The 26,662-nt window shown below is 60.9% G+C and overlaps 3 protein-coding genes across 6 annotated transcripts; 2 read left to right on the top strand and 1 right to left on the bottom strand.

Moving 5' to 3' along the window:
- Positions 1-118: 118 nt before the first annotated feature.
- Positions 119-9,701, bottom strand: HMG20B (high mobility group 20B). 3 transcript variants are annotated; one of them, XM_058858857.1, is made up of 11 exons: positions 9,571-9,701; positions 7,597-7,830; positions 6,467-6,527; positions 4,104-4,203; positions 3,648-3,851; positions 3,361-3,481; positions 3,205-3,257; positions 2,858-2,933; positions 2,471-2,686; positions 1,928-2,060; positions 119-1,257 (listed from the first exon to the last, which is right to left on the bottom strand). In XM_058858857.1, the coding sequence occupies exons 3-11, from the start codon at positions 6,502-6,504 to the stop codon at positions 1,245-1,247; spliced, it is 954 nt and encodes a 317-aa protein (XP_058714840.1). In that variant the 5' UTR covers positions 6,505-6,527; positions 7,597-7,830; positions 9,571-9,701; the 3' UTR covers positions 119-1,244. The 3 variants fall into 3 exon arrangements, with proteins under 3 accessions (XP_058714840.1, XP_058714838.1, XP_058714839.1); XM_058858855.1 differs by lacking the exons at positions 7,597-7,830; positions 9,571-9,701 and having other exon boundaries at positions 4,104-4,232; positions 6,467-6,806; XM_058858856.1 differs by lacking the exons at positions 7,597-7,830; positions 9,571-9,701 and having other exon boundaries at positions 6,467-6,801.
- Positions 8,110-19,664, top strand: MFSD12 (major facilitator superfamily domain containing 12). The gene is made up of 10 exons (XM_058858841.1): positions 8,110-9,739; positions 14,465-14,675; positions 15,513-15,636; positions 15,856-16,053; positions 16,286-16,378; positions 16,466-16,558; positions 17,260-17,430; positions 17,681-17,775; positions 18,444-18,574; positions 19,123-19,664. Exons 1-10 carry the CDS (start codon positions 9,457-9,459, stop codon positions 19,215-19,217), a joined length of 1,494 nt encoding a protein of 497 aa, XP_058714824.1. The 5' UTR covers positions 8,110-9,456; the 3' UTR covers positions 19,218-19,664.
- A 3,670-nt stretch (positions 19,665-23,334) lies between these two features.
- LOC131589403 (GRAM domain-containing protein 2B-like) lies at positions 23,335-26,617 on the top strand. 2 transcript variants are annotated; one of them, XM_058858861.1, is made up of 12 exons: positions 23,335-23,715; positions 23,818-23,980; positions 24,074-24,149; positions 24,349-24,522; positions 24,609-24,707; positions 24,836-24,907; positions 24,985-25,044; positions 25,287-25,350; positions 25,598-25,708; positions 25,801-25,903; positions 26,110-26,217; positions 26,291-26,617. In XM_058858861.1, exons 1-12 carry the CDS (start codon positions 23,706-23,708, stop codon positions 26,304-26,306), a joined length of 1,056 nt encoding a protein of 351 aa, XP_058714844.1. In that variant the 5' UTR covers positions 23,335-23,705; the 3' UTR covers positions 26,307-26,617. The 2 variants fall into 2 exon arrangements, with proteins under 2 accessions (XP_058714844.1, XP_058714845.1); XM_058858862.1 differs by having other exon boundaries at positions 23,338-23,391; positions 26,291-26,616.
- The last annotated feature ends 45 nt before the right edge of the window (positions 26,618-26,662 follow it).

The following is a 26,662-nucleotide window of genomic DNA, read 5'->3' as shown; positions in this document are numbered from 1 at the left end:
CATCCTCCCCAGCTGGGGACGCAGTGATGGGCTCAGGGTTACCACCCATGGATCCACCCTAACAACCCCAGGATCAGCTCCAGAGCTCCTGCTGTGCCCAAACACACAAGGACCAGAGTGGTTTTCTCCAACATTTATTTGCTCCCATCTCCATCCCCAGCCCAGGGGCACCAGGAGATGGCAAATGGCAGATGCACAGCGCAGGCCTGGCAAGCGAGGGAGGGGTGCGAACACCCCGGTCCCCATCAGACCCAGGGCCAGGGCCAGGCCCATGTAGTGCTAAGTAAGAAAATAAGACACTCTCTAATTACACAGTCTGAGATTAATGACAGGCAGTCCCGGGGGCACCAGCCCCAACCCCGGCTGCCAGCACAGTGGTCCCACAAGAGCAAGGGGGCTCAGGCAAAAGGGGGCAGGAGGCAAAAGCCAGTGCAGCACACCCAGGATCCCTGCAAGCAGGAAGGGGTCGGTCACAGCTCCACTGCTACAGAGGTCCCCACCCTAGTACAAGGTGGGTCCCAGCTCCCTTCTTCCAGGGGTCCCCACCATGGGAAGAGGCCAGTCCCAGTTCTCCTGTGCTCCAGGAGGGCTTCAGTTCCAGCTCCCCTCTGGCCTGAAGAGTTTTATTGCTTTCAGAAGCTTGCTGCCTGGTCCCAGATATGAAGGGGAGCCAAGCAGAGTGACAGGGGCAGGGGCTGAAGGCACCCATTAAATAAAAGCTGAGGCAGGCGGCGGGAAGGAGTTGCCCTCAAGGCATTGCTGAGATGGGACCAAGGGGCTCCTAAACTGGCCAGGGGACAGGAGGCAGCACCAGGATCAAGGGGGTCCCGGTCACCCCTCAGTGTCCCCCATCCCCACAGCCCCAGTTCACCCTAAAGGGGTATGTTCACTCCAGGCCTAAACCCACCAGTGCTGCCCTAGTCAGGCTTCAGGCAGCCCCTGGCTGGCAAGGCAGGGCTGGGGGGCCCAGGGGAGAGTTGGGGGTGCTCACACCAATGCTGACCCTCTCCCAGTGCTGTCCCAGCTGGGCTCTCAGCCTGGTCACTGCTTGTCCCCCGAAGCTCAAGGTCCCTGGGGCTGGTGCAGTCGTGGGTCGGGCGGTCCAGGCTGGGGGGTCCCAGCTGCAGGAAGGTGCAAGGGGCAGGGGGAGCAGCCAGACCCCCTGCAGAGACTGTCCCTTGAGTGAGCTCCAAGGGACAGGCCCAGGGTCCAGCCAGGCCTGGGGTCTGGAAGGACTGGTCCTCTCACAAGTGTTCACTGAGGAGGGAGAAAAGCACAGCTGAGTCACAGAATCCCACAACAGTTTGGATTGGAAGTGGTCCTAAAGTTCATCCAGCTCCTCCCTCTGCCATGGGCAGGGACACCTTCCACTATCCCAGGCTGCTCCAAGCTCTGTTCAGCCTGGCCTTGGACTCTTCCAGGGATCCAGGGGCAGCCACAGCTGCTCTGGGCACCCTGTGCCAGGGCCTGCCCACCCTCCCTGGGAGGAATTCCTTCCCAATTCCATCTAGCCTTGCCATTCCCTGTGGGAAACCATTCCCTGTGTCCTGTCCCTCCAGGCCTTGTCCCCAGTCCCTCTCCAGCTCTCCTGGAGCCCCTTTAGGCCCTGCAAGGGGCTCTGAGCTCTCCCTGGAGCCTTCTCTTCTCCAGGTGAGCACCCCCAGCTCTGGCTCCAGAGCAGAGGGGCTCCAGCCCTTGGAGCATCTCCGTGCCCTCCTCTGGACTGGCTCCAGCAGATCAGCATCTTTGGACATGGGGACACCTCCTGAATTCAGGAACTGGGCTTCCCTCTCCCACAGCTCCCTGGAGCAGCTGGATGCCCATCTCTATCCACACCTTCCCTGCTCAGCTCCCATCACCACAAGCTCAAGCTCAACCCTGCAGCCCCATGTGGACACCTGTGCCACAGTCCCAGCCCTGCACTCACCTGGCAATCCGGGACAGGATCTCCTTGACACGCAGCACCAGGGGCTCATGCTGCAGGGGGTTGCTCTCAATGGCACTGTGCAGTTTGGCCATGTAGAAGTCCAGGGTGCTCAGCGTGGGGGTCTCCCCAGTGCCTGTGAGGTGACAGCTCAGTGAGTGGGGCCAGCAGGTCCCCACCCAACCCTGTTCATGAGCTGGGGACTGCAGAAGGGACCCCAGCACCAGATGCCACCTCTTGCAGTGGCACAAGCCTAGGAACACATGGATTTGGGCCAATCTGGGGTGCAGCTGTGAGTGTGGCTGCAGAGAAGGGGGGATGCCAGCCTGCCCTGTCTCAGGACAGGGAAGCCAGCTGGCTGTCACATCTCTGGGCTTCCTGGAAAGCTCCCCAAGTGCTGCAGGATCCCACCCCAGCAGATGAGCACCTACCACCACCCCACTGTCCCACAGTGCTCCCTGCATTGGCTGGGGGGACCCCTCAGTGCCCCTCTGCCCAGGCAGGAGTCCCAGCAGCTGGAGGACCCCATGGCTGCCCCCAACTCACCGGGGATTGGGAGGGAGGCAAAGCTGGCAGTGAGGGCCTGCCGCACAGACTGGAGCTGCTGCTGCAGAGCCAGGGTCTGCCGCTCCTCCTGCGCCAGCTCCTGCTCCAGCTTCTCCTTGGCGCAGTTCATGCTCTCCGTGTGCTTCTGCAGGATGGCGTTCTGCTCCTCAAACTCCGTGTTCATCTTGCGCAGGCGCCGCAGCTCGGCCTCCCGGGCTGCCGGGACAGCATCGTGTCCTCAGGGACAGACCCTGCCCCCCTCATTCCAAACCCAAACCCTGCCCCACACACGGCTCTTCCAAGCAGCTCTGTATCACCAACATCCAGGTTCCAGCCAGCACCTGGTCCCTCCGTATGGGCACCAAGGACCCTCCACAGCCCTCCTACCCTTGTTTTGGTCCAAGAACTCCTCGGTGAAGATGGGCACATCAAAGGTGGAGAAAGTGTCGCTGCACTCGCCAGCCTGAGGGACAAGAGGGAGGGGTTGGGCAGGGCTGAGCCAACCAAGAGGGGCTCACCCCAACACCTTGGCTGGTGAGGGTACTGGGACAGGGTGAGGGCTGGCCCTGCCTGGCAAGTGGGGAGGGAGGATGGCTATGCTCTGCCTCCCAACCCTCCAGGAACCTGGGACTCACAGTCCCAGAATTCCCTCTGCCCACCCACATCTACAGCCAGCCCAGCAGTGCAACGTGCCTCAGTTTCCCCAAAGACAGGCAGACCTGATAGGGCCTTACCTTGTGCGGGTGTCCGTTGAGTAGGGTGTTCACGGCCACCGTGCCCATGTCCTCTGCAGTGGAGGAAGGAGGTCACCCCAGGGGCCAGACTCATGTTCCCAAAAGGCTCTGGCATCACCTGGCTGGATCCTGGCAGCCATTGCTCCCACAACCCACCTTTTTTGATCTTTTTCTCCTGGATCTTCTCCGTGCACATTTTGTAGGCCTCTGACTGCTGATATTCCCGCAGCTCCTTCATGTACTGCTGCTTCTCCCGCTCAGCCTCGTCCAGGTACCGCTGTGGCACAGAGGAACCTCAGCCTGCCCAACCCAGGCTCCCAGGAGCTGCTGACCCCTCCCTGCCCAGCTCCCACTCCCCAGCACTGGGGACAGCAAGCTCAGGGGTTTGGGGAGCAGGCTCTGGAGCTGTCCAGCCTGGGGGGGTCTTCCCTGGGGGCTAGTACCTGCTTCTCTGAGAGCTGCAGTTTGCTCCACTCTGCTCCCAACATCTTCGTGATCTCTGGGAAGGGCAGGTCAGGATGCTGCGTGCGGATCTGCTCGCGCCGCTCATTCAGGAAGCGCACGTAGCCCGTCACAGGGGCTTTGGGGCCGTTAGGAAGGATCTTCTTCCTCTTCTTGCCCTTGGGCCAGCCCCTCTTCTTCACCGGCTGGCACCCATGGGGAAAGGACAGCCCATCAGGGATCAGAGCCATCACATCAGTGGGACACGGGAGCAGCCTCCAGGCCCATCTGGGCCACACAGTCCTCAAGGAAAAGTCTGAGCCCTTCCTTGGCCCATGGCCACAGCCACACATGGGCTGGTGCAGGGCAAGCAGAGGGACAGGGACAGCCCCAGGCCAGGTACCTTGGGCCCCACTCTCAGGGATTGTGTGAGAAGGGACACAGGCTCCGGGACTCACCTCCTCCTCTGGCTTCTCCCCGCCCACCCGCGCTGACTCTCCCTTCTCCTGTTTGATGGCCACCAAGAAGTTTCCATGCTGAGCCTTGCCCGTGGTATGTCTGCAGCCAGAGAGCACCATCAGAGAGGGCTGGGACACATGGGGGGCAAACAGTGACACATCTGCCAGCAGTGGGGGATCACACTCACCAGATTCCCCAAATCCCCTTACTCAAACAGACCCAAACCTGACACTGGCCATGGAGCCCTTGTTCCAAGAGGGGAAGCTATGGCAGAGTGATGGCACTGAAGCAGAGTCCAGCTTAGGAGGGCAGTCCTGCACACTAAAGCTGCCCTGAGGTCTGGTGGCAGCCCTGGGACTCATCAGAGACATTTGGATGGGGGTCAGCTCTTGGGATCAGGTAACATTTACAGTCACATCCCTGCCTGTCACCTTGGGACACACCTTGGTGGGGAGTCCCAAGGGACTCTGCAAGGGAGGAGGAGCCACAGGGGTTTGGATCCTGGCACCAGAGACACCACCTGGAAGCATCACCCACACCCAAGGAACCTGGAGGCAGAGGGTGAGGGCAGGGCTCCAGTCACAACCATCCCAGCAGGTTTGTGCTGTCTGTGACACCTCCCTGACACCTCAAGTGGCTGCACTGTGGGGCCCAGCCCCATTCCCAGGTCACTGCCATGGCTTTATAGATCAGCAGCTGCTTCACGCAGAGCCTCCCTGCCCCACTGAGCACCTGCAAGTCCCACACTGGGTGAGCAGAGCTTCCATGTCCCACCACAGCATCACCCTTGGGCTCCCCAAGCCCCCCTGGCACCTCCTCCAGTTGGCTCCATCCCTGTCCCATTCACACCCATGGGTCCTCAAGGCAGCTCCTGCTCTGCTGGAAATGTCCTCACTACGTCAGGGAAACCACAAAGGGCTCCTGAGTATCACCAAATGATGCTTGCTTGGGTTCCAACCAGATCTCCAGACTTGGGAACCAGCCCAGGGCCAAACACAAGCCCTGGCAGAGACATGTGCCAAAAGCCACAGTGATCTCAACCTGCTCAGGATGCACCTTGGAATTTCCCTTGTGTTTGCCACATCATGTACCTGGAGCAAACCCCAATCCCTGCAGAGACCCCAAGCTATTGTTATCCATTTACAAGCCATCCTTGTAGTTAATTTAGGAGGCCCCTTCCCTGAGCCCCCGGCACAGAGCTGCCACTGCACTGGCCCTTGCAGACCAAGTGGGACAAGTCCCTCCACCAGGATCAGAGGCCAAGCAGAGCCCTACACCCCCACACTCACAAAAAACCCAACAGGAGGGTGTGAGACCACCTCTTCTCTCAGCTCCTGGGGGAAAAGAACCCTCTAAGGCTGTGCAGGGTCATGGCCAGCCTTTGGCTTTATCAGCTCCAAGAGCAATGTTCCCAGTGATGTCCACATCATCATCCTGTTCACCAGAAACACATCAACACCCTCCAGCACCAGACAGATCACCCTCCCTCCACGTGATCCAGATTCCTTGAATGCCTAAGGATGTTTTAAAAAGTAAAGTTATCTCAGGCAAAATTCCGCCTCAGCCAGTTCACTCTGGCATCCACCTCCCTCCACCTCTGAGGCGCTTCCCCATCCACTAGCCCCCATGCCAGGACAGCCAAGGCCAACTCAGGACAGCACAAATCTTATGGGAATTCAGCCCTTGCTGGTTCTGATCTCCCAAGAAGCTTAGAATCACAGAATCCTGAAATAGCCAGAGCTGGAAGGGACCCTCAAGGATCATCAGTGCAGCCCCTGGCCCTGCCCAGACCCCCCAAGAACCCCACCCTGAGCATCCCTGAGAGCGCTGTCCAAACGCTCCTGGAGCTCTGGCAGCCTTGGGGCCGGGCCCATTCCCTGGGGAGCCTGGGCAGTGCCAGCACCCTTGGGGGGAAGAACCTTGCCCTGAGATCCATCCCAAGGCCTGGCACAGCTCCAGCCCATCCTGGGCTCCTGTCCCTGGCCCAGAGCAGAGCTCAGCCCCTGCCCCTCCGCCTCCCCTCGGGAGGAGCTGCAGCCCCCGAGGAGCCTCCCCTCAGTCTCCTCTGCTCCAGCTGAACGAGCCCAGTGCCCTCAGCTGCTCCTCAGAGCCTTCCCCAGCTCTGTGTCCCTCCTCTGGACACTCTCCAACAGCTTTGGATCCTCCTGATCTTGTGGTGCCCCAAGTGCCCCCAGCACTGGAGGTGAGGCTGCCCCAGTGCACAGCAGAGCGGCACAATCCCTTTCCAGCACAGACCACCTCCAAGGCATAGAAAGGGGGTGAGTTTCTGCCGCTTTTTCACCAGGGGCACTGACACAGAACAAGGTAGCTGGAGGACATTGTGGCAGGTGGTGGCACTTACAGCAGGGCGGCAGGCGGCTGCTTGGCGCTGTGGGCCATGGGCGGGGGTCTCAGTCAGCACCCTGCGGACAGAGCACAGCTGGCACTGCCATCGGGCCGGTGGTGCCCACCGGGGTCCCCCTGCCGGAACCCCCCTCGGAAGTCTCCCTCTCATGGGGAAATCACAGGACCCCTCCCTGAATGGCATCTTCTCCCCAGCCAGCCCCTTACTGGCCTCTCCACGTTCCCCAGCCCCCAGGAACCCGGCACAAGCTCCTGCCCGCTCCCACTGACCCACCCCATCCCTGGGGGAGCCATCGCAGCCCCCACGGGCTTATCCCCCTGGCCCCCCTCGCAGCCACCATCCCCAGCGTCCCCAAGCCCTCCCCTGCAGAAACCTCCCTCCACCAAGACCCATCGCAGCCCCAACAGGTTCGTCCCCACAAGGCTCCGCGCCCCCTCACCGGCCCTGCCCATCTCGCCCTCCCTCCTGCGGTCCCAGCGCTGCGCCCCAATGGGCTCGCCCTCATAATCCGCCCTCTCCCTGCAATTCCCCGGTCCCCTCAGGAGCCCCAACAGGAACGCCCTGCCCCACAGGATCCCGCTCCACAGGATCCCCCCACAGGATCCTCCCAAAGGATCCCTCCCCACAGGATCCCGCTCCACAGGATCCCCCCCAGAATCCCCCCCCACAGGATCCCCCCAAAGGATCCCTCCCCACAGGATCCTTCCATAGGATCCCGCTCCACAGGATCCCCCCCCCAGAATCCCGCTCCACAGGGTCCCCCCACAGGATTCCCCTCAGAGGATTTCCTCCCCCGGATCCCCCCATAGGATCCCCCCCACAGGATCCCCCCCCAGGATCCCTCCCCACAGGACCTCCCCCACAGGATCCCCCCCCAGGATCCCTCCCCACAGGACCTCCCCCACAGGATCCCCCCCCAGGATCCCTCCCCACAGGATCCCCCCCCAGGATCCCTCCCCACAGGATCCCTCCCCACAGGATCCCCCCCCAGGATCCCTCCCCACAGGACCTCCCCCACAGGATTCCCCCCCACAGGATCCCCCCCCAGGATCCCTCCCCACAGGATCCCCCCCCAGGATCCCTCCCCACAGGATCCCCCGTCCGGACCCGCCGCTGCCGCAGCTCACCTGACCACGCCCCTCTATTATTATGCAAACGAGGCTCCCGCCGCACCGCCCCCGATTGGCCGCTCAGGGCCGACTCGTTGAGCGCAGTCCCACGCGGATTGGCTGGATCTGATGACGTCAGATGGAAGCGGCGGAAAGGGGGCCTCGGCTGGCAGACGCGGCACGCGCGCGCGGCTAGCTGCTCGACCAATCAGCAGCCAGCGTGGGGACGAGGAATTGTGGACAGGGCAGAGCCTTAAAGGGGCAACGACAAAGACTTGGGACGCATGTGCAGTGACCCGCTGTGGTCAGCGCCTTAAAGGGGCAACGTCATGGCGGCGCCCGCCGCCGCCGCCCCATTGCGGTGACTCCCGTCTTCCCATCGCTCCCAGTAACCTCTGTGCCCACTCCAGGGCTGATCCACTGATTCTGCTACCCTCCCCCACCGCTCGCAGCAGCCCCAGTACCCACCCAGCAGGAGGTACCCATGACAGTAGGACTTACCCCACAGTCCCAGTGACCCCAGTACTCTCCCAAGACTGCTTCCTGTCACCCCAGTACAGCCCATACTGGTCCCAGTGACTCCATTACACAAGGGGAAATCCTCTACGACGTCCAGTCTGCTCCCAGTGTCTCCAGTATTGACAGTTGGAGATCTGCATGATGCCTGTAGTCACCACTGTGCCAGTGACCCTAATACTCCTCTCTAGAGGGTCTCAGTGCCCCCAGTACTGCACATACTGGTCCCAGTCACACCAGTACCTACTCAAAAGGAGCTCCCAGTTGCCCAGGTAAGCCCACACTACTGCCAGTGACACCAGTATTCACCCAAGAGGAGGTGTCCCACAACTCCAGTAGCCACTCTAGAGTCCCAGTGAGCCCAGTACTCCCCCCACACTGTCCCCAGCCACCAGATACATCATTACCCAGGAGATCCCAGTCACCCCAGTACTCCCACAAGACTCCTACTAACCCCAGTGCCCATTCAAGCAGGGGGTCCCCATGACATCTGTAGTCATTCCAGTGTCTCAGTGACTCGCATCTGACTGGTTCCAGTGCCTACAACCCCTGTACCCGCACTCCTGTAGTCTGACACTCCCCACTTGCTGCATCCTGAGATATTGGGGTGACTGGGAGCAGTGTGGTGGTGTACTGGCATCACTGGAACTCGAGCAACTGCAGGCATCATGGAGACCCCTGGCTTGAATACCAGGGTTACTGGGAGCAGTGAGTGTCACTGGGATTCTGGGGTGCCTACTGGCAGCATGGGGACCGTCCCCATGCTAGGGTGGGTACTGAGGTCACTGGGACCGGTGTGGGGGTACTGGAGTGACTGGGACATTCCCTTGTGTGAGTAATGGGACTGTTACAGGCAGCACTGGTGTGACTGGGAGCAGTGTGAGGGTACTGGGCTCTGTGAGAGTGTTACAGGCAGGGTAGGAGTGACTGGAAGTGTAGGAATGATACTGGGATCACTGTGGGGACAGCACTGGTGTGACTGGGAGCAGTGTGAGGGTAATACTGGTGCAACTGGGAGCACTGTGGGGACATTACTGATGTGACTGGGAGCAGTATGGGGCAGCACTGGTGTGACTGGGAGCAGTGTAGTGGTACTGGTGTGACTGGGAGCAGTGTGGGGACAGCAGTGGAACCCCTGGGATCGGTGTAACTGGGCGCTCGCCCGCTCCCACCTCCCCCCTGCCCGGGTCACCGCCCGCTGTCCCTGCGGCGGCCCCGGGGGATGCGGGGGATCGCCGGTCCCGGGCGGTCCCTCCCTGTCCCTGCCACTCCTCCCTCCTCCCTCCCCGTCCCCTCCCATTCCCTGCCGGTCGCTCCCGCCGGGCCCGTCCGGCCGCTGTCCCCGCGGGCTGTGGCCGGGCCATGGCGGAGGCTCCGCAGTCCCCGGCGGCCCCGGCGCTGCCGCTGCGGGCGCGGCTCAGCTTCGCGTGCGGGCACTTCCTGAACGACGCGTGCTCGGCGCTGTGGTTCACCTACCTGCTGCCCTTCCTGCACGCCGTGCTGGGCTACGGGCACGGCGCGGCCGGCGGGCTGCTCCTGGCCGGGCAGGCGGCCGACGGGCTCTGCACTCCCCTGCTCGGCTTCGAGGCCGACCGGGCCCACGGCTGCGGCCGCTGCGGGCGCAGGAAGGGCTGGCACCTGGCCGGTGGGTGCGGGGGAGCGGAGGGAGCGGGGACACCCGCATGGGGGATACGGGGGACCGGGAGCTCAGACAGGGGGATCTGGGTGGAGAGGGCTGACCCCGGTAGAGCCTTTCTGGGGTGCCCGGAGTGGAGAGAGGTGACCCTGGGAGGCCTTGCTGAGGTGCTTTGGGTGGGGGACAGCCGGGGGAGCCTTTCTGAGATGCTCCAAGTGAAGAGGGATAGCCCCAGGGGAGCCTTTCTGGGGTGCCCTGAGTGGGCGTCATCTGAGGGGAAAACTTTGCTGGGCTACTCTAAGTAGAGAAGGATGACCCCGGGGGAGCTTTTCCGTGTGTCTGTGTTGGGGAACAACCATCAGAGGCTTTCTGGGATGCTCTAAGTGAGGGGACATCCAGAGCCCTTCTAGGGTGCTCTAAATGGAGAGGCATGGTCCCAGGGAACCCTACTGTGTTGTTCTGTGTTGAAAGACACGCGGGGGAACCTTTTTGGGGTGCCTGGAAGGGAGTGGCCCAAGGGTACCTATCCAAGGTGTCTTGGGTGAAAATGGGTGGCCCCAGGGTAGCCTTTCTGCAGTGGTCTGGATGGAGATGAACAGCCATGGGGAGCCTTTCTGGGGTGTCATGGGTGGGACACACTGCTGGGGTGCCAAAGATAAGACATGGGTAACCCCAAGGGACTTTGGTTAGGGGAGGAGAGGGGAGGAGTAGGGCTGTGAGGGCTGTGGGGTGCTCTAAGTGGAGAGGATGGCTCTGGGGGGGGTCTTTCTGGGGTGCCCTGAGGGAGTGGACCGAGGGTGACATGTGAATGTGAGTGACCCTGGAGGAGCTTTTCTGGGATGCCGGGGGTGGCAGACACCCTTCTGGGGTGCCCAGAAGGGAGAAAGATGGCCCCAGGGAACTTTTCTGAGGTGTCCTGAGTGGGGGCTACCCAGGGGAACCTTTCTGGCATGCCCTAAGAAGAAAGAGATGACCCTGGGTGAACCTTTCTAGGATGACCAGGATTGGGAGAGTGGGGGATGCTGGGTAGAGGGAGTTGGCCCCAAACAGCTCTGCTGATGGGGCATGGATGGGGGACTCTCTACTGGGGGGCTCTTTGTGGACATGCTTGGCCTTGGAGGAGCCTCTTTGGGGCACAGGATCAGCGCCAGGGTACCTTTCTGGGGTGCCCTGGAAGAGGGGGAACAAGACCAAGGGTGCCTTTCTGGGTTGGGGGATCAGCCTTGGGGATTCCCTGGAGTGGGGAGGAAGCAGGGTGCCTTGTAGCATGGAGGTCTCCCTGAAAATGTGGGAGCCTTTCTGGGGAGGGGGACCATTATGTGGCAGCAGGGTACCCCCAGCTGGAGAGGAGCAGCCCCAGGGCTGAGCGGAATTGAGTGCCCTGGAGTGGAAGGGAGCAGCTCCTCCATGGAAGCGGATGCTGCCCTGGGGGCTTTTGGGGTGCTCTGTGGAGGGTGAAGGGGCTCTGTTGTGTTGGTAGTGCCCTGGGTGACAGGAGATGGGTCTGGGGTACCTTGTGAGGAGGGGATAGCCTGTGAGATGCCTTTCTGGCATCTTCTGTGGCAGCAAGGTGGGGACAGAGCTGCTCCATGTGTAGGGGATGGCAGGATGCTGAGCCTGGATGGGGAAGGGGCACCATCCCACCCCGGGGGGCTCCCTACTGTCCCTCGGGCTTTGTGTGTGTGGCTGGGGTTATGGTTAGGGTTAGAGCCTCATACTCAAACCTTGGAGCTGCAGCAAAACCAAGGCCAGCCGTAAAAGTGGGGCTTTCCCAAAAGCCCAGGTGCTTCCTGAGCAGCTCTCGGTGTCCCCATGGGGGAATCCTATGGCATGGGGCCTTTGGCTGTGCTGGGGCTGCGCACCCCGGGGGCCAGTAGTGGGGTACAGCACAGGAATTATTGACAGGTTTGTCTTGCATTGTGCCCTGGGTCAAAAAATGCAACAGAGTGCAGGGATTGGTGGGGACCCATCTATTGAGGTCCCTCTCTGAGGGGACAGTGTGGCATAGAGAGGGGTCCTTGGTCCCTCTCTGAGGGGACAGTGTGATGTGGAGAGCAGTGTGGTAGGAGAGGGGTCCTTGGTCCCTCTCTGAGGGGACAGCATGGTCTGAAGAGGCATCCTTGGTGCTGTGACTGGTGCAGGAGCCTGCACATCCGGCTTAGCTGGCACTGGGGACGGGGCAGTTGGTGGAAGAAATGGCCCCTGATAACAACCCTCGGTAACAACTGGGCACTGCCTCAGATCTGTGTGGAGGGAGGACGGTTGCAGTGTGGTCCTCTTATCTTGATCCCAAATTTATCTCGACCAACTGCTTCTTGCAACCCAACGGCAGCTGATAAGATGTCTAACCTTGTGGAGCTTGGCTTGGTGAGTCGGGGAGAGTGCTGAAGGGCACCAGTGTCACCCCTGACCCAGTGTCAGCTGCATCGGCGCCCTAGATTTAGGGAAGCGGCCGGAGCTGTTTCCTCCCCCTGCTCCAGCTGGGTGCTGCCCCGTGAGCACAGAAGGGAAGTCCTAACTCGGGCCTTGCATGGGGGCTGCAGGGTGCAGGGAGCAGAGCTCAGGGCAGGCTGGGGCAGGGATGCAGGCTGTTTTCCAGGCTGGAGCGTGGGTTATTCCCAAGGCAGGGGCTTTCCTGGCGCCCATCTTGGCTGGCCACAGAGTGACCGGTGATAGTGGCAAACCCACCGGAGCTGGCTGTGCCGGGGCCGCTCAGCTTCCTCAGTCACACTGCAGCGAGGGGTGTTGTGTGGGAGCGGGGTGTCTCCTCTGGTGGCAAACCCGTGCTCACATCAGAGGAAACTGAAACCGCAGCCTCGGGGCGGGGGAGACACCACAAGTTGCTATCAGTGGCATCTTCCCACCGCGGCCGCAGTCCCAGGTCTTCCCACAGGCAGTCCTGATGTCCCTGCCTGCTAGCCAGCTCTTTTATGGGGTCCAGCTTCCTGATGTGGTGGGGAGGAAGGTTAAATGTCTCTTTGATGCCTGTCTCAGCCTGTCTGGCAGTGCTGTCCCAAAGTCCCCGCCCCAGGTGTCTCTGCCGAGCAGCCTGGCATTCTCATGATCCTGCCCAGCAGGGCCAGAGATGCGAAGCTGGGCCTTTGCCTGCCCAGGGCTGCTGCAAGGGTGGGCAGAATGGTCTTGGAGGGGCTCCCATGGCCCCACTTGGGAGAGCAGGGGGCCCCCAGGACCTCTCTGACTCAGTACAGCCACTCCTGGGTACTCGGGGTACATGGGTATTGGGGGGGGCAGCCAGATGGGCACAGCTCCATGGGGTGGCCAATGGGGTGACCCTGGTGGTAGACACTGCCTGTCCCAGGGGGACACAAGGAGGAGGTGACACTCCTGTGGTTATGCTGGTGGCGATGGCTCATGGATGGGCACAGGAGCAGCCCTGGAGGCTGCAGCAGCCAGGTCCCACAGCTCCTGCCCCAGTGTTCCCCTGGGAGCCCTCAGCCTTCACAGGGTTGCAGAGCCTGACGTTGCAGAGCCTGACCCTGTGGGGCCCTGGGACCCTCACCTCTCATCTGGTCCCAGTTAAAACCCAGGGAACAGAGAGGCTCTAGGCTGGTTTGAGCCTTTGTGGACCTTCCCGTGCCTGTGGTTTGGGGCACAGGCACCACGTGCTTGAGTCCCCTGTCTTTCAGAGGACCACCTGGAGCACCAAAACCAGCTGTGAGCCAGTGTGGGGACCCAGCACCCTTTGATGGGATGGGTGGGGCTGGGCTGGACTTGTCACCACTGCCTTTGGCTTTGCTCTGACCTGCATTGCTGTGCTGTGTGGCAGCAAGGAGGAGGAGGAATTCCCCTTCACGGCTGGGAGGAGGAGGAATCACGCATGAGGAGAGGTTCTTGCAAAGTGGAGAGGGTACCTGGCAAAGCAGGTTCCCCTCAGCTGTAGGAACAGCTCTTCATCAGCATGCAGTGAAGCTGGGGACATGTAGGACAGTACAGGGGGACATGGGGGACTGAGCAACAGACTCTGTGTCGGGGCCTGGGGGTCTGTGGATCCGCTTGGCAGAGAGACTGGAACTTTGGGAAAGGGGAGGGAGGGGCCAGGCTGGCCTGTGCCCCAAACAGCGTCCCTACACGCAGCGTCCCCAAGCTTTGTTCCTGTGCTGTCCTGCCACAGCAGAGGGAGGAGCCTGGCTCTGGTGTTCCTGACTCAGCGGGGCCTTCCCAGAGCCCCCCATGGCTCTGTGTCACCCTGTCATGCTGCGGGTGATGTCTGTGAGCGTGGCAGAAGCATGGCTCTCTCTGCCAGCCCCACTCTGCCAGCCCCATGGGAGAGGGGACGTGGAAACAGACGGGGTGCCAGTGCCTGTGGGACAGCCAGAGCCCTCCCTAGGGGTGCCGTATCACCACAGGCAGGCAGCAGGGAGGGGTTATCTGACTGGTTATCTGCACCTGGGGACAGTAAGAACCTCTTGGTGTCGATGGGTGTGACATTGAGGGTCTGTCATGATGTCTTGAGAGGATAGAACAGTGCCAGTGCTGTGCTGGGAAAGGACCTCGACTGGGGAGTGTCTGTCTGTGCTGGGTACCAGAGGGAAGGACATTCCCTGTGCAGGATGGGCTGAGGGAGTCTGGAGCTCCATGTGTCTCATCTGGTTGGGGAAGGGGCCCACCTCCCTCCCCAGCTCTGGGGTAGAACCTGTGTCAGAGAGGGCTGTCTGTGTCACACTGGAGTCCCAGCCAGGTGTGCAGCCTCTCACTGCTCCACTCTCTCCCCAGGCACCACCTGTGTCCTTGTGTCCTTTCCGTTTGTCTTCAGCCCCTGCCTGGCCTGCAGGGAGAGCACTCCACAGTGGGCAGCCTTCATCTACTACCTCCCCTTCATCATCATCTTCCAGTTTGGCTGGGCAGCCACACAGGTGTCCCACCTGGCCCTCATCCCCGAGCTGGTGAGCAGTGACCATGGGAAGGTGGAGCTCACGGCTTTCAGGTGAGCACAGTCACACTTGGGGTCCGCAGGGGCTTGGGGAGCTGCCCTGCTCATGCTGGGTCCCATCACTGTGTGACAGGAGGCCCCTGGGTGCTGTGGCACACCAGAGACCTCGGCGTGGCAGCACAGGGACTGGGCCATGTGGGTGTCCTGTGGGATGTGCCAAAGGTTGGTGCTGGTCCTGGGTTGGTGACTCAAAGCCTTTGCTGCCAGGAGGGAATGTCTTGATGCCAGGGATGTCAGTGACACACCCCGTGGGACACTTCCCTGAGCTGGAGACACCTCTGCTTTGGGAATTGATGGTGGCATTTAGGGGAGGGGCTGTCCGTCCCAGATGCCCTCAAGGAGAGCTGGACACAGCTCTGAGGACTGTTCTGGAGGTGAGATGTCTCCAGGGCCAGGTGGGCAGTGCACTCAACTCATCTCTGTCAGGATCGGGATGTGGGATGGGATATTTATCCTATGGAGCAGGGTGAACAGGAGGATGTGGGGTAACTGTGGGTCCAAGTGGTCCCACTCTGGGGACACTGGGTCAGGCAGTTCATGGCATCCTTGAAGCAGAGGTGAGCTGTGCCTGGAGGGGGAACCAACTGACCTGTAGGGATCGTGGTTTCTTCTCAGTCATGCCCAGAGGCTTGGGCTGGGCACGCTGGGAGTTGCAGCAGTAAGGCTGCTTGGCCAGATGCCTTGTGCCCTCAGAGGTGTTGCCTCAGCCATGACATGGGGTGCAGAGGCTGTAGCACATCTGGCTTGGGGGGCAGCCATGGGCAGAGGTGTCCTGTTGTTCTGTCCCCATGCTTGTCCCTCTGCATCGCCCCAAGGTTTCCTTCCGCTCAGGTATGCCTTCACTGTCATGGCCAACATCACTGTGTACGGCCTGACCTGGCTCCTGCTGAACTTCCAGACAGACCAGCCCGACCACATGGAGCACCTGGGCCCACAGGACATCCCTGTGTTTCGGGTGAGTGGCAAGGCACAGTCCCTGGGATTCCCTCTTCCCATGACTCAGCTGGGGAGGTGCTGGAGGGAGTTAGAAGGCAATGCCCTAAAACCTCACCAACTGGGCAAGAGCCACACTGAGCCCTCCCTGGGGTTTGGGCACCCCTCCTTACCCTCCAGACTGCTGGGGGGCTGATGATGGGCTGCCCCACTGCTGTGCTCACACCCACTGCCTCACCAGAACTTGGCCCTCATCGTGGTGGGGCTGGGGGCCGTGTTCTCCCTTATCTTCCACCTGGGCACCAAGGAGAAGCCATACTCACCAGGGGTGCTGCCCGAGCCAGAGGAGAGCACCCCGCTGCTGCACAAGGAGCCCTCGGGCCCCCCACGCCCACTGCTGCTCTGGAAGGACTGGCTGCTGGAGCCCTCCTTCTACCAGGTACGGCTGGGCAGGACTCCCTTGGCTTGGGCTGCTGCCCTGCCTGGGTGTCCTGCAGCCATGGGACCTGCCCAGGTGCAGGTGGGGATGGAGAGAGTGGCTGTTCTGGGTACCCATCCACCACCTCAGAGGGACCGTGCCCTTCCCACTAGGCACCTGTGCCATGATAGCTGGGCAGAGAAGGTCCTTCCCGCAGGCTGAGCACTGATGCCCTGGCTGTATCCCCTCCCAGGTTGCAGTGCTCTACATGGCCACCCGCCTCATCGTCAACCTGTCCCAGACCTACATCGCCATGTACCTGACCAACTCACTGCTGCTCTCCAAGGTGGGCACAGAGCAGGTCCAGGGGCACATGAGAAGGTGTCCTGATGTGGTCTGGGGCTCATTTCCTCCCTGTCCTTGTCACTTGCAGAAGTACATTGCCACCATTCCCCTAGTGATGTATGTCAGTGGGTTCCTCTCCTCATTCCTCATGAAGCCTGTGAACAAATGGATTGGTCGGAATGTAAGTCCAGGGTGCTGGAGAGGTTGGAGTTTAACCCCAGGAGAGGCCCAGGGGCCAAATCCTGGCTGTGAGAAAAGCTCCTGGCACACCTGAGCTGGAGAGCTGGGACCCCTTATGGTCCCTCTGCCAGCAACCACCCACTGCAGCATAGGTCCTGCTGGGACTGCGAGTGGTGGACAGGGATGGGGATCTGGGTCCTACTAGGTCTGGGGATGGTGGGCAGGGATGAGGACAGTCTTTTACATCCCTGGGGCTGGGGAAGGCAATGCTGGCCTGGAGTTACCATGTCCCATGCAGGCCTGACTGGGCTGTAGAGCCCTGTGGTGCCCATCGGGGCAGAGTGGGGGTCTGGCTACACTTGCCTGAGTGGGCACACGGTCTGCAATGCCAGCAGCAGGAACCTGCCCCGCAGTGTATCCCCTGGGTGCTGTTGGGTGCCAGTGGAGTGTCCCCTAACCTCACAGACACGCTCCCACAACTCTGCCCAGGGCACAACCCTTGGGTTGCAGAACAGCCTCGAGCACAGCAAGGACCTGCTTTTGGAGTCTTCTTGTTTAAATACAGCTGGGACAGAGCCAGGGCTGTCCCTCATGGGTCCTGGGCAATGCTGGCCCCATGCCCTCCCTGCTTGCTTATCCCTCCCCATGAGTGCCAGCTGATGTCTGAACTCCCCCTTCTCCCTCTGCCCATCCCCATCACAGCTGACTTACTTTGTGGGCATCCTGGTGGTCCTGGCCTTTGCCTCCTGGGTGACCCTGGCCAGGCCAATAGGAGATGAGATCTACGGGCTGGCAGTGCTGCTTGGGGCCGGCTCAGCCACCATCCTGGTCACCTCTCTGTCTATGACTGCAGATCTCATCGGCACTAACACGGTACGGCCGCTGCTCCTGGTGGGAGGGAATGGGGGGTCACAGCAGGCACAGAACCTGTAGTCTGGGGTGGGCACTGGTTAGGATTAGGGGATGGAGATGCTGGGAGGGGGCTCTGCTGGGCAGCCCCTGTGTGCTGTGCCCTGTGAGTGCTGTGCCCCATGCTCTGCTGCAGTGAGGGCTCTGCCCATGAGAGGGCACACAGGGCTGTGTGGCCCAGCATAGCCCAGCATGGTTCCCTCTCCTCCCTCAGCACAGCAGCGCATTTGTCTACGGTGCCATGAGCTTCACGGACAAAATGGCCAATGGCCTGGCTGTGATGGTGATCCAGAACCTGCACCCCTGCCCGTAAGTGTCTCTGCAAACCTGGGACCTCTATTGCTTGGGGGCCACGAGGAAATATTCCAGGGTTGGAGCAAGAGTCATGGGAGGGAAGCAGCTCAGATTTATAGAATCCCAGAATGGTTTGAATGGGAAGGGGCCTTAAAGCTTATCTCCTTCCACTCCATGCCATGGGCAGGGACACTTTCCACTACACCAGCTTGGTCTAAGCCTTGTCCAGCCTGGACTGAAAGACTTCGAGGGATGGGTCAGCCACAGCTACTCTGGGCACCCTGTGCCAGGGCCTCACCACCCTCACAAGGAAGAATTCCTTCCCAATATCTCATCTAACCCTGTCCTCTGGCAGTGGGAAGTCATTCCCCCTTGTCCTGTCCCTCCAGGCCCTTGTCCAAAGTCTCTTTCCAGCTCTCCTGGAGCCTCTTGAGGCCCTGGAAGGGGCTGTAAGGTCTCCCTGGAGCCTGTTCTTGTCTGGCTCTGATTTGTCTTAAACCTCTCTTCACCTTCTCTCCTGGCCTTGGACAAGGGCCCAAGCCCTGGGGATATCCTTGCCCTGGGCCTTTCCCTTGCATCCCAGTGGGAACCAGTCCTGACTCTGATGTGGGGACATGGGACCACTGCCCGTAGCCTGGGACTCCAGTCCTGGCCTCCAACCACATCCCTGCCTGTCGTCACAGGACTGAGCTGTGCTGCCCTGCCTGTGTCGACTTCTACCGCTGGGTGATGGTGCTGGTCACTGGCGGCATCGCCATTGCTGCTGTCACCGTGCTGTGCTGCATCATGGTGTGGCCCATCCGGATCCGCTACCGTGAGTGGGGCTGAGGGCTTGGGGGCAGCCCGGTGTGTAGCTGGGTACAGCTGGGTACAGGTCAGTGCCAGCCCGGGCTAAAGCTGCAGTGTCTTTGCAGATGGCCCCAGTGGGGCAGCAGTGGGAGCCCTGTCATCACTGGGCTGGCTGTGGCTACGTTTGCAGGGGAACCGTCATGGTAGGGCATGGGGCAGGGCCATTGTCCCACTCCCGCTGCTTCCCCCAGAGAGGGGCTGTGTCTGCTGGGGCACTGGGGCTTCAGGGGGTGTCAGGGGCAGCTCCATGTGCTGGCAGCAAACGTGGGAGATGGTGGGGTGACCTTTGCCAGCCTGAGGAGCCAACACCCCTGCTCAGTGCCTTTTCTGTTTCCCTGGGTGCCAGTGCCTGCTGTGGGGTGGGGGAACAGGACAGACCCCTCATGTTGCTTGAGGCCCTGCTGCGTCAGGCCCCTGGTACTAGCAGAAAAGTCCAGGAGGGCCAGGCCAGCACATGTGGGTCACCCCACACTGCCATCTCTCCTGACGTGTCCCTTCCTCCTCTTCCTCCAGGTGCTGTCAGGCTGCAGGGGCTGAGCAGTGCTAGGACCCCTGAAAGTGGCACTGGGAGTGCTGAGGGAGAGAGCCAGAGGAGCACCATCAACTGAGCGGGCCTGTGTCCCTGGCCACCATGTCCTCAGGGCTGTGTCCTTGGCCACTGCGGTGCCACACTCTGAGTCTGGAGGGTCTCCTGCACTGGGGGCCACTGGGCTCTGGGGAGGGGGGTGACCCCCACCCTGTCTCCTTGCACTGGACTCATTCCCATGAACTTGTATTCCCATGAACCCTGGACTCATGTTCCCATCCTGGACTCTCGTGTCCCAGACCCCACCGGGCTGATGAAGGCTGTCTGTGGTGCAGTGTCACCGGTGCAGGGTCACCTGTCACCTCTCACCTGCACAATGAACATTGCCAGGCCGGGGAAGCCCTAGAAGAGGATGGGGCACCCGGCCCGAGGTTTTAATCTGCTTTTGTAAGGTCAATACGTACAAAGGGCACTTTATAAAGGAGGAGAAAAAGGAGAGGACAAAAGCCAGCCGCAGCGCTGATGGCCCTGAGATGGGGGTGGGCTCCGCACGGGGATTTGGGGTCACTCGAGTCCTGAGGGCCGGGGGCGGGGCCAGCCGCCCTCAGCGGCCGCGCACGAAATGGGGGAGCTGGGGACACGTGATTGGTCCGTGCGCGGAGCCCCGCCCCCTGGGACCCGACAGCCAATGGGAGCGGGCCTTGCCTGCGGGGGGCGGGGACTGAGTGTGTGTGATTGAATGCGTGACTGACAGTTTGACCTGTGTGTGATTGTGTGTGTGTGTGTGTGTGATTGTGTGTGTGTGTGTGTGTGTGATTGTGACAGTGTGACCTGTGTGTGATTGTGTGTGTGTGTGTGTGTGATTGTGTGTGTGTGTGTGTGTGTGATTGTGACAGTGTGACCTGTGTGTGATTGTGTGTGTGTGTGTGTGTGATTGTGTGTGTGTGTGTGTGTGTGATTGTGACAGTGTGACCTGTGTGTGATTGTGTGTGTGTGTGTGTGTGATTGTGAGAGTGTGACCTGTGTGTGACTGTGTGTGTGTGTGATTGTGACAGTGTGACCTGTGTGTGATTGTGTGTGTGTGTGTGTGTGATTGTGAGAGTGTGTGACTGTGACAGTGTGACCTGTGTGTGATTGTGACAGTGTGACCTGTGTGTGATTGTGAGTATGTGTGTGTGATTGTGACAGTGTGACCTGTGTGTGATTGTGTGTGTGTGTGTGTGTGTGATTGTGACAGTGTGACCTGTGTGTGATTGTGACTGTGTGTGTGTGTGATTGTGAGAGTGTGTGACTGTGACAGTGTGACCTGTGTGTGATTGTGTGTGTGTGTGTGATTGTGAGAGTGTGTGACTGTGACAGTGTGACCTGTGTGTGATTGTGTGTGTGTGTGTGATTGTGAGTGTGTGACTGTGACAGTGTGACCTGTGTGTGATTGTGACAGTGTGACCTGTGTGTGATTGTGAGTATGTGTGTGTGATTGTGACAGTGTGACCTGTGTGTGATTGTGTGTGTGTGTGTGTGTGTGATTGTGAGAGTGTGTGACTGTGACAGTTTGACCTGTGTGTGATTGTGTGTGTGTGATTGTGAGAGTGTGTGACTGTGACAGTGTGACCTGTGTGTGATTGTGACAGTGTGACCCTGTGTGTGATTGTATGTGTGTGTGATTGTGACAGTGTGACCTGTGTGTGATTGTGACCCTGTGTGTGATTGTGACCCTGTGTGTGATTGTGACAGTGTGACCTGTGTGTGATTGTGTGTGTGTGTGTGTGTGATTGTGACAGTGTGACCCTGTGTGTGATTGTGTGTGTGTGATTGTGACAGTGTGACCCTGTGTGTGATTGTGAGTATGTGTGAGTGTGATTGTGAGTGTGACCCTGTGTATGAGTGTGACAGTGTGACCCTGTGTGTGATTGTGTGTGTGAGTGTGATTGTGACAGTGTGACCCTGTGTGTGATTGTGTGTGTGAGTGTGATTGTGACAGTGTGACCCTGTGTGTGATTGTGACAGTGTGACCCTGTGTGTGATTGTGTGTGTGAGTGTGATTGTGACAGTGTGACCCTGTGTGTGATTGTGTGTGTGTGTGTGATTGTGACAGTGTGACCCTGTGTGTGATTGTGTGTGTGTGATTGTGACAGTGTGACCCTGTGTGTGATTGTGTGTGTGAGTGTGATTGTGACAGTGTGACCCTGTGTGTGATTGTATGTGTGTGTGATTGTGACAGTGTGACCCTGTGTGTGATTGTGAGCATGTGTGTGTGATTGTGACAGTGTGACCCTGTGTGTGATTGTGTGTGTGTGATTGTGAGTGTGACCCTGTGTGTGATTGTGTGTGTGAGTGTGATTGTGACAGTGTGACCCTGTGTGTGATTGTATGTGTGTGTGATTGTGACAGTGTGACCCTGTGTGTGATTGTGATTGTGATTGTGTGTGTGTGTGATTGTGACAGTGTGACCCTGTGTGTAATTGTGTGTGTTATTGTGAGTGTGACCCTGTGTGTGATTGAATGCGTGACTGACAGTGTGACCCTGTGTGTGTGTGTGTGTGACTGTAACCCTGTGACAGTGTGTGACCCTGTGAAAGTGTGACCTGTGTGTGTGTGACTGTGAGAATGTGTGACTGTGAGTGTGATCCTATGTGTGTGTGTGTACATGTGTATGATGCCTTTGTGTGGGAATGTGTGTGTGTTTGATGTCTGTGGTGTGTGAGAACTTGTGTGTGTGCTCTGCGTTTGTCCATGTGTGTGTGAACACATGTGTCCATAGATCACACGTACACGGTCGTGTTTGTGTGTCCATACCTGTGTGTGCCCACACAAGGTGCACGCAGGAGGGGCTGGGGGGTGTGTGCATAACCCATGGAATGGTTTGGGTTGGGAGGGACCTCAAAGCTCATCCAGTGCCACCCCTGCCATGGCCAGGGACACCTTCTACCATCCCAGGCTGCTCCAAGCCCTGTCCATCCCAGCCTTGGACACTGCCAGGGATCCAGGGGCAGCCACAGCTGCTCTGGGCACCCTGGGCCAGGGCCTGCCCACCCTCCCAGCCAACAATTCCTTCCCAATATCCCATCCAGCCCTGCCCTCTGGCACTGGGAGCCATTCCCTGTGTCCTGTCCCTCCAGGCCTTGTCCCCAGTCCCTCTCCAGCTCTCCTGGAGCCCCTTTAGGCCCTGCAAGGGGCTCTGAGCTCTCCCTGGAGCCTTCTCTTCTCCAGGTGAGCACCCCCAGCTCTCCCAGCCTGGCTCCAGAGCAGAGGTTCTCCATGACCCCCCTGTCCATGCCCTGTGCCTGCTCGCAGGTCCGTGTGTGCAGCCTGGATGGGCTGGCATGGAGCCCCTGCCATGAGAGCTGTGGGGTCGTGTGTGCACAGCTGGACACGAGTGTGGGGTGAGGGGGTTGGGGAGGCTGGGGGTGTGATAGGGTGTGGCCAAGGGCAGAGAGTGACACCCCGAGTGTGCTTGGCGTGGGGGAATGGAACGGGATCCAGGCAGATGGACTGGGAGCCTGAGTGGGTGGGCGTGTAGGGTGCAGCCCTCTCAGGTCGCGCCGTGTCCCACCTCGGGCCGGCCCGGGTTTATGGCCGTTCCTCGCTGCGGGAGGGGCGTTATCAGCCCCGGTCCAGAGAGCAGGGGCTGAGCCGGGCTGGGTCCGTGGCCTTCGAACCTGCCCCAGAGCCCGCGGGGGGGGTGCGGTCTCGGCTCTGCCCAGTGCCCCCGGCCCGGCCGCGCCCCCTCCCCACTTCCTTCTGAGGGTCTCTGTCCCACGACAGAAACCCCCGGGACGAGGGGCGGACGTGCCCCCAGCCCTGGACGGACGCGCCTGGCGTTGGGAGCCCGCGCAGGGGGCAGGGGAGCGGGCACCGGGCAGACGATGCTGTGCGGTGTCCCGGCATTGCGGGATGTCCCGGGTTGCGGAGTGCCCATGGATTGCGGCGTGCCCGTAGAACTGCAAAATGCCACAGGATCGCAGAGTGCCGCGGGACTGTGGCTGTACCGCTCTGCTTCTCAGCGCTGCTGGGACTGGAGCGCACTGGCAGCTGCTTGGTCCCGTATTCCCCGGGGGCCGGGCTGGGGCTCACCCCGCGCAGCCTCGGGGTGTCCCGGGATGGGGGTGCCCCGGCCGCTCCCTGCGAACCTGCCGCGGCCGCCCGGCTCCGCCCGCTGCCCTTCCTCGGGAGGAGGAGGAGGAGGAGGAGGAGGAAGAGGAGGCGGAGATAGCAGCGGAGCAGGAACGGCGCTGGAAGGAGTGGGAGCGGGACAGGTCCGACGGGACGGGGGGAGCCCGGCTGTGCCCCCCCAGCAGGTACCGCGCGGGGAGCGCGGGGCCTGCCCGGGACGGGGTTCTGGGGCCGCGCGTGGGTTCGGGACGGCAGCCGCCTTCCCGTCCCCTCTGGAGCCAGACCGGCCACGCAGTCCCGCACCCAGCGCCGGCCGTGACCCGGGCGGCACCCCCCACCCAGGGATAACTTTCCCCGTCACCCGTCGGTACAGGGGTCACTACTTCCCCCGTCACCCCAGGCCCCGCTGCCCAGGGGTTCGCAGCCAGCACGATACCATGGGACAGGCAAACGGGTCATGCGACCGGGTGAGCTCTGCTATCCCGGTCTCGGCGTGGCCTGAGCCCCGTCCCCCGTGTCCGCCCCGCTGGAGGGACAGGTTGGTGACACTGGGATCTGCTGTGCTGTAGGAATAGACCATCCGCACAAACTGCCTCCTCTCCCCGAGCTGTCGGACTTATCCCTCATGCCGGGGAAACTGAGACGCAGCAGGCGGGAGGTGCTGGGGGAGAAGCAGTGGCAGAGCCTGGAGGAGAGGGGAAGTGCCCATCTGGGGCAGCCCAAGCTCACCAGGTGGGTGCTGCACCTCACGGTGACGCATCCCGCACCCCAGCCCCACATCCCACCCGTGCCCCTCGAGTCACCCCCTCCGATGCCTCCTTCCAGATCCAGGACCTATGAGTCCTCTTGCAAGGAGACAGAGCAGGCAGCCACGGGCAGGCAGGGACCCCCATCCCCCTCGGTGAGTCTTGGGGTCTGCGGAGGAGCAGAACCCCAGCGCCAGTCCCAGCCCCAGGGTCTCGGCTGGGTGCTCTCTTGGGGCGGGGGCCGAGGGAGGGCTCGTCCCGGTCCCGTGGCAGACGCGATGATGGAACAAAGGGCTGCGGGATGCCCGCGGTGCCAGGGCTAGCCCTGAGCATCAGTCCCCCGACCTCCCGCAGCTGAGCAAGCAGGACAGCAGCTACCGCCGAGCCTTCGGGGAGCTCGCCGAGCAGGACGTGCTGCTGGGCTGCTTCTCGTGTGCCTGGCAGAGAGAGGTGCCCTACCACGGTCGCCTCTACGTGTCCTCCCGCCACATCTGCTTCCACTCCAATATCCTGCTCAAGGACATCAAGGTGGGCTGGAGCGGGCGTGGGGCCAGCAGAACAGGCATAGGTGGCAGCCAGGAACACTGTGACACAGCCTGTTCCCCCTGGCACAGGCCGTGGTCCCTGTTGCTTCCGTCTCGGCCATCAAAAAGACCAACACGGCGTTGCTGGTGCCTAACGCAGTCAGCATCCGCACGGCAAAGGGGGAGAAGGTGAGAGCAGGGACAGTGCTGGGCAGCCTCACCTGGAGTGTCATTTGGAGTGTCCTGGTCCCTGTGGGCTCTGGGCCGCCACTGAGGGGGTTAGGTCTGGCACAAATCCCCTTCTCACTCCCCTGCAGTTCCTCTTTGTGTCACTGCGCCAGCGAGAGGCCACGTACCAGCTCCTGAGGTCAGTCTGCAAACACCTGCAGGTACGCGGGGCCTGGATGGGGAGGGGGGGCTCCATCCATCCATTGCAGGGCACCTCCCTTCATCTCTCCTTGTCCAGGACAGCGGCCAGAGCCCTCGAAACTCAGTGAACAATGAGGAAACCCTTAGGAAGTCTCAGGTAAGGCCAGGGAACGGAGGGCAGGAGGGAACAGCAGGACGGGCAGTCCCAGCCTCCTGGATGAGGTGGGCTGGCTGTAGTGGCTCCTGGGAAGATGTGGTGGGGAAATGAAAAGCCCCAGCCCCAGGACCCTCTGTTCTTGTGGGTGATACAAGTCCCATCAGGTCCTGCCCATGTCCACATGGCAGTGGGGCAGGTGCCCTTGGGGACACACATCATGACTGGGGCTTGTCCTCTTCCAGATCTCGAGCCTTTCAGACCCGGAGCAGAGCACCCTGGAGCCAAACAGCCTCCACGAATCCCTGGGTGAGCGGCCAGCCTGGTGCACTCCATGCATGCTCACAGCCCTGCTCTGGCAGCTCTGGGCTCTGCTCCTCCTCCCCAGACACGCATGGTCTGGGAGTGATCTCGCTGCCCTCGCCCTCCCCGTCCCCGAGCATTATCTCCCACAGCTCCAGGGAGTGCAGGATCAGCTCTTTGTGGCCCCGTGTGCCCCTGGGACACCTAGACCTCTCCCTAGGGCATTCATCGATTGTCTCCTGGTCACTTGCAGATGAGCCAAACCCAACATCAAGGCAAGCAGAGGACGAGGATGACGGGGTGGCCCTACTAGTTCCCAGCAGCAGCGAATGGGTGCCCTCAGCAGAGACCTGTGGCATCTGGGGTGCGTCAGGGGGCTTGGGATGGGGGAATTTTTTACACCCTGGCAGAGCTGAGCACGGACTCTCATGCCAGTGTCACTGCCTGTCCTGGCAGGGGGACCCCACACCGTGCTCCAGGCCTGGGCTACTGCACTTTGGTCCCGGATAAAGCCCCAGCTGAGCCCTCTCAACATCATCATCATCATCTACCTGCTGCTGTGAGTCCCCAGGACCTGCTCACACTCCCGCTCCCCATCCCTCCTGAGCCCAAACAGCCTCTCCAGGGTGGCACTGGCAGGCCAGGGTTCCTGCATTTCCCCTTGGACACCCATCCCCATGGCGAGCACACGGAGCCTGCCCGTGGCACCGCTCCTGCCCCATGTCACCACCCTGTGCCCCCTGGCTGACACTGGCCTGTTCTCAGCATGGTGGCCTTGCTGCTGTCCTCGGGGTACATCGGTCTGCGCATTGCGGAGCTGGAGCAGCAGCTGGCGTTCGTGGGGGCTTGGCCAGATCTCAACCTGTCACAGCAGTGAGTGGAGGGGCATGGGGCGGGGGGGCCTCTGTCCCCATCAGAGACTCCTCCTCACCCTGCCTGCCCTCAGGTACAAGACAACGTGAAGCCACCAAGGACCATCACCAGAGCTCCAGTTGGGGGGTCAGGGCCTCTCTGAGTCCTTCCTTGGCCTCTCAGGGGTGGCTCTGTCACCAAGTGCCTTCCAGCCCATCACAATGCTTGAGAAGCCCACATGGGCTGTGAGGCTCCATCTCTCTCCCTGCTGTCTGCACACCCTGAGCAGCAGCAGAAGAGACCCAGGGAGCTCCCTGTGGGACAGAGCGGGGAAGGGGGTCTGGAGTCAGCACCAACCCCCACCCAGACCTGGCAGGCAAAGGGGGCCAAGCCCCAGGCAAGGCAGGGGCACAAAGAACGGATTCTATTAGTAAAGATTAATAAAATCTGTATTATATTAATACTT

The sequence above is a fragment of the Poecile atricapillus genome, chromosome 28 (assembly GCF_030490865.1).
Source record: "Poecile atricapillus isolate bPoeAtr1 chromosome 28, bPoeAtr1.hap1, whole genome shotgun sequence".
NCBI classification, from domain to species: Eukaryota; Metazoa; Chordata; class Aves; order Passeriformes; family Paridae; genus Poecile; species Poecile atricapillus.
This window is presented reverse-complemented; position numbering and strand designations above follow the sequence as displayed.

What these genes read in the sequence shown, in the direction of transcription:
- HMG20B (XM_058858855.1), bottom strand. Translation starts at nt 6,652, where the DNA reads ATGCCATTCAGGGAGGGGTCCTGTGATTTCCCCATGAGAGGGAGACTT. An exon ending in CAGCCGCCTGCCGCCCTGCT is followed by an intron (nt 4,233 to 6,466) that starts GTAAGTGCCACC and finishes CATGTGTCCCAG; the next exon opens with CCCTCTCTGATGGTGCTCTC. An exon ending in GGGAGAAGCCAGAGGAGGAG is followed by an intron (nt 3,852 to 4,103) that starts GTGAGTCCCGGA and finishes CATGGGTGCCAG; the next exon opens with CCGGTGAAGAAGAGGGGCTG.
- MFSD12 (XM_058858841.1), top strand. Translation starts at nt 9,457, where the DNA reads ATGGCGGAGGCTCCGCAGTCCCCGGCGGCCCCGGCGCTGCCGCTGCGG. An exon ending in AGGACATCCCTGTGTTTCGG is followed by an intron (nt 15,637 to 15,855) that starts GTGAGTGGCAAG and finishes CTGCCTCACCAG; the next exon opens with AACTTGGCCCTCATCGTGGT. An exon ending in GCCCATCCGGATCCGCTACC is followed by an intron (nt 18,575 to 19,122) that starts GTGAGTGGGGCT and finishes CTCTTCCTCCAG; the next exon opens with GTGCTGTCAGGCTGCAGGGG.
- LOC131589403 (XM_058858861.1), top strand. An exon ending in GGGCAGCCCAAGCTCACCAG is followed by an intron (nt 23,981 to 24,073) that starts GTGGGTGCTGCA and finishes GCCTCCTTCCAG; the next exon opens with ATCCAGGACCTATGAGTCCT. An exon ending in ATCATCATCTACCTGCTGCT is followed by an intron (nt 25,904 to 26,109) that starts GTGAGTCCCCAG and finishes GCCTGTTCTCAG; the next exon opens with CATGGTGGCCTTGCTGCTGT.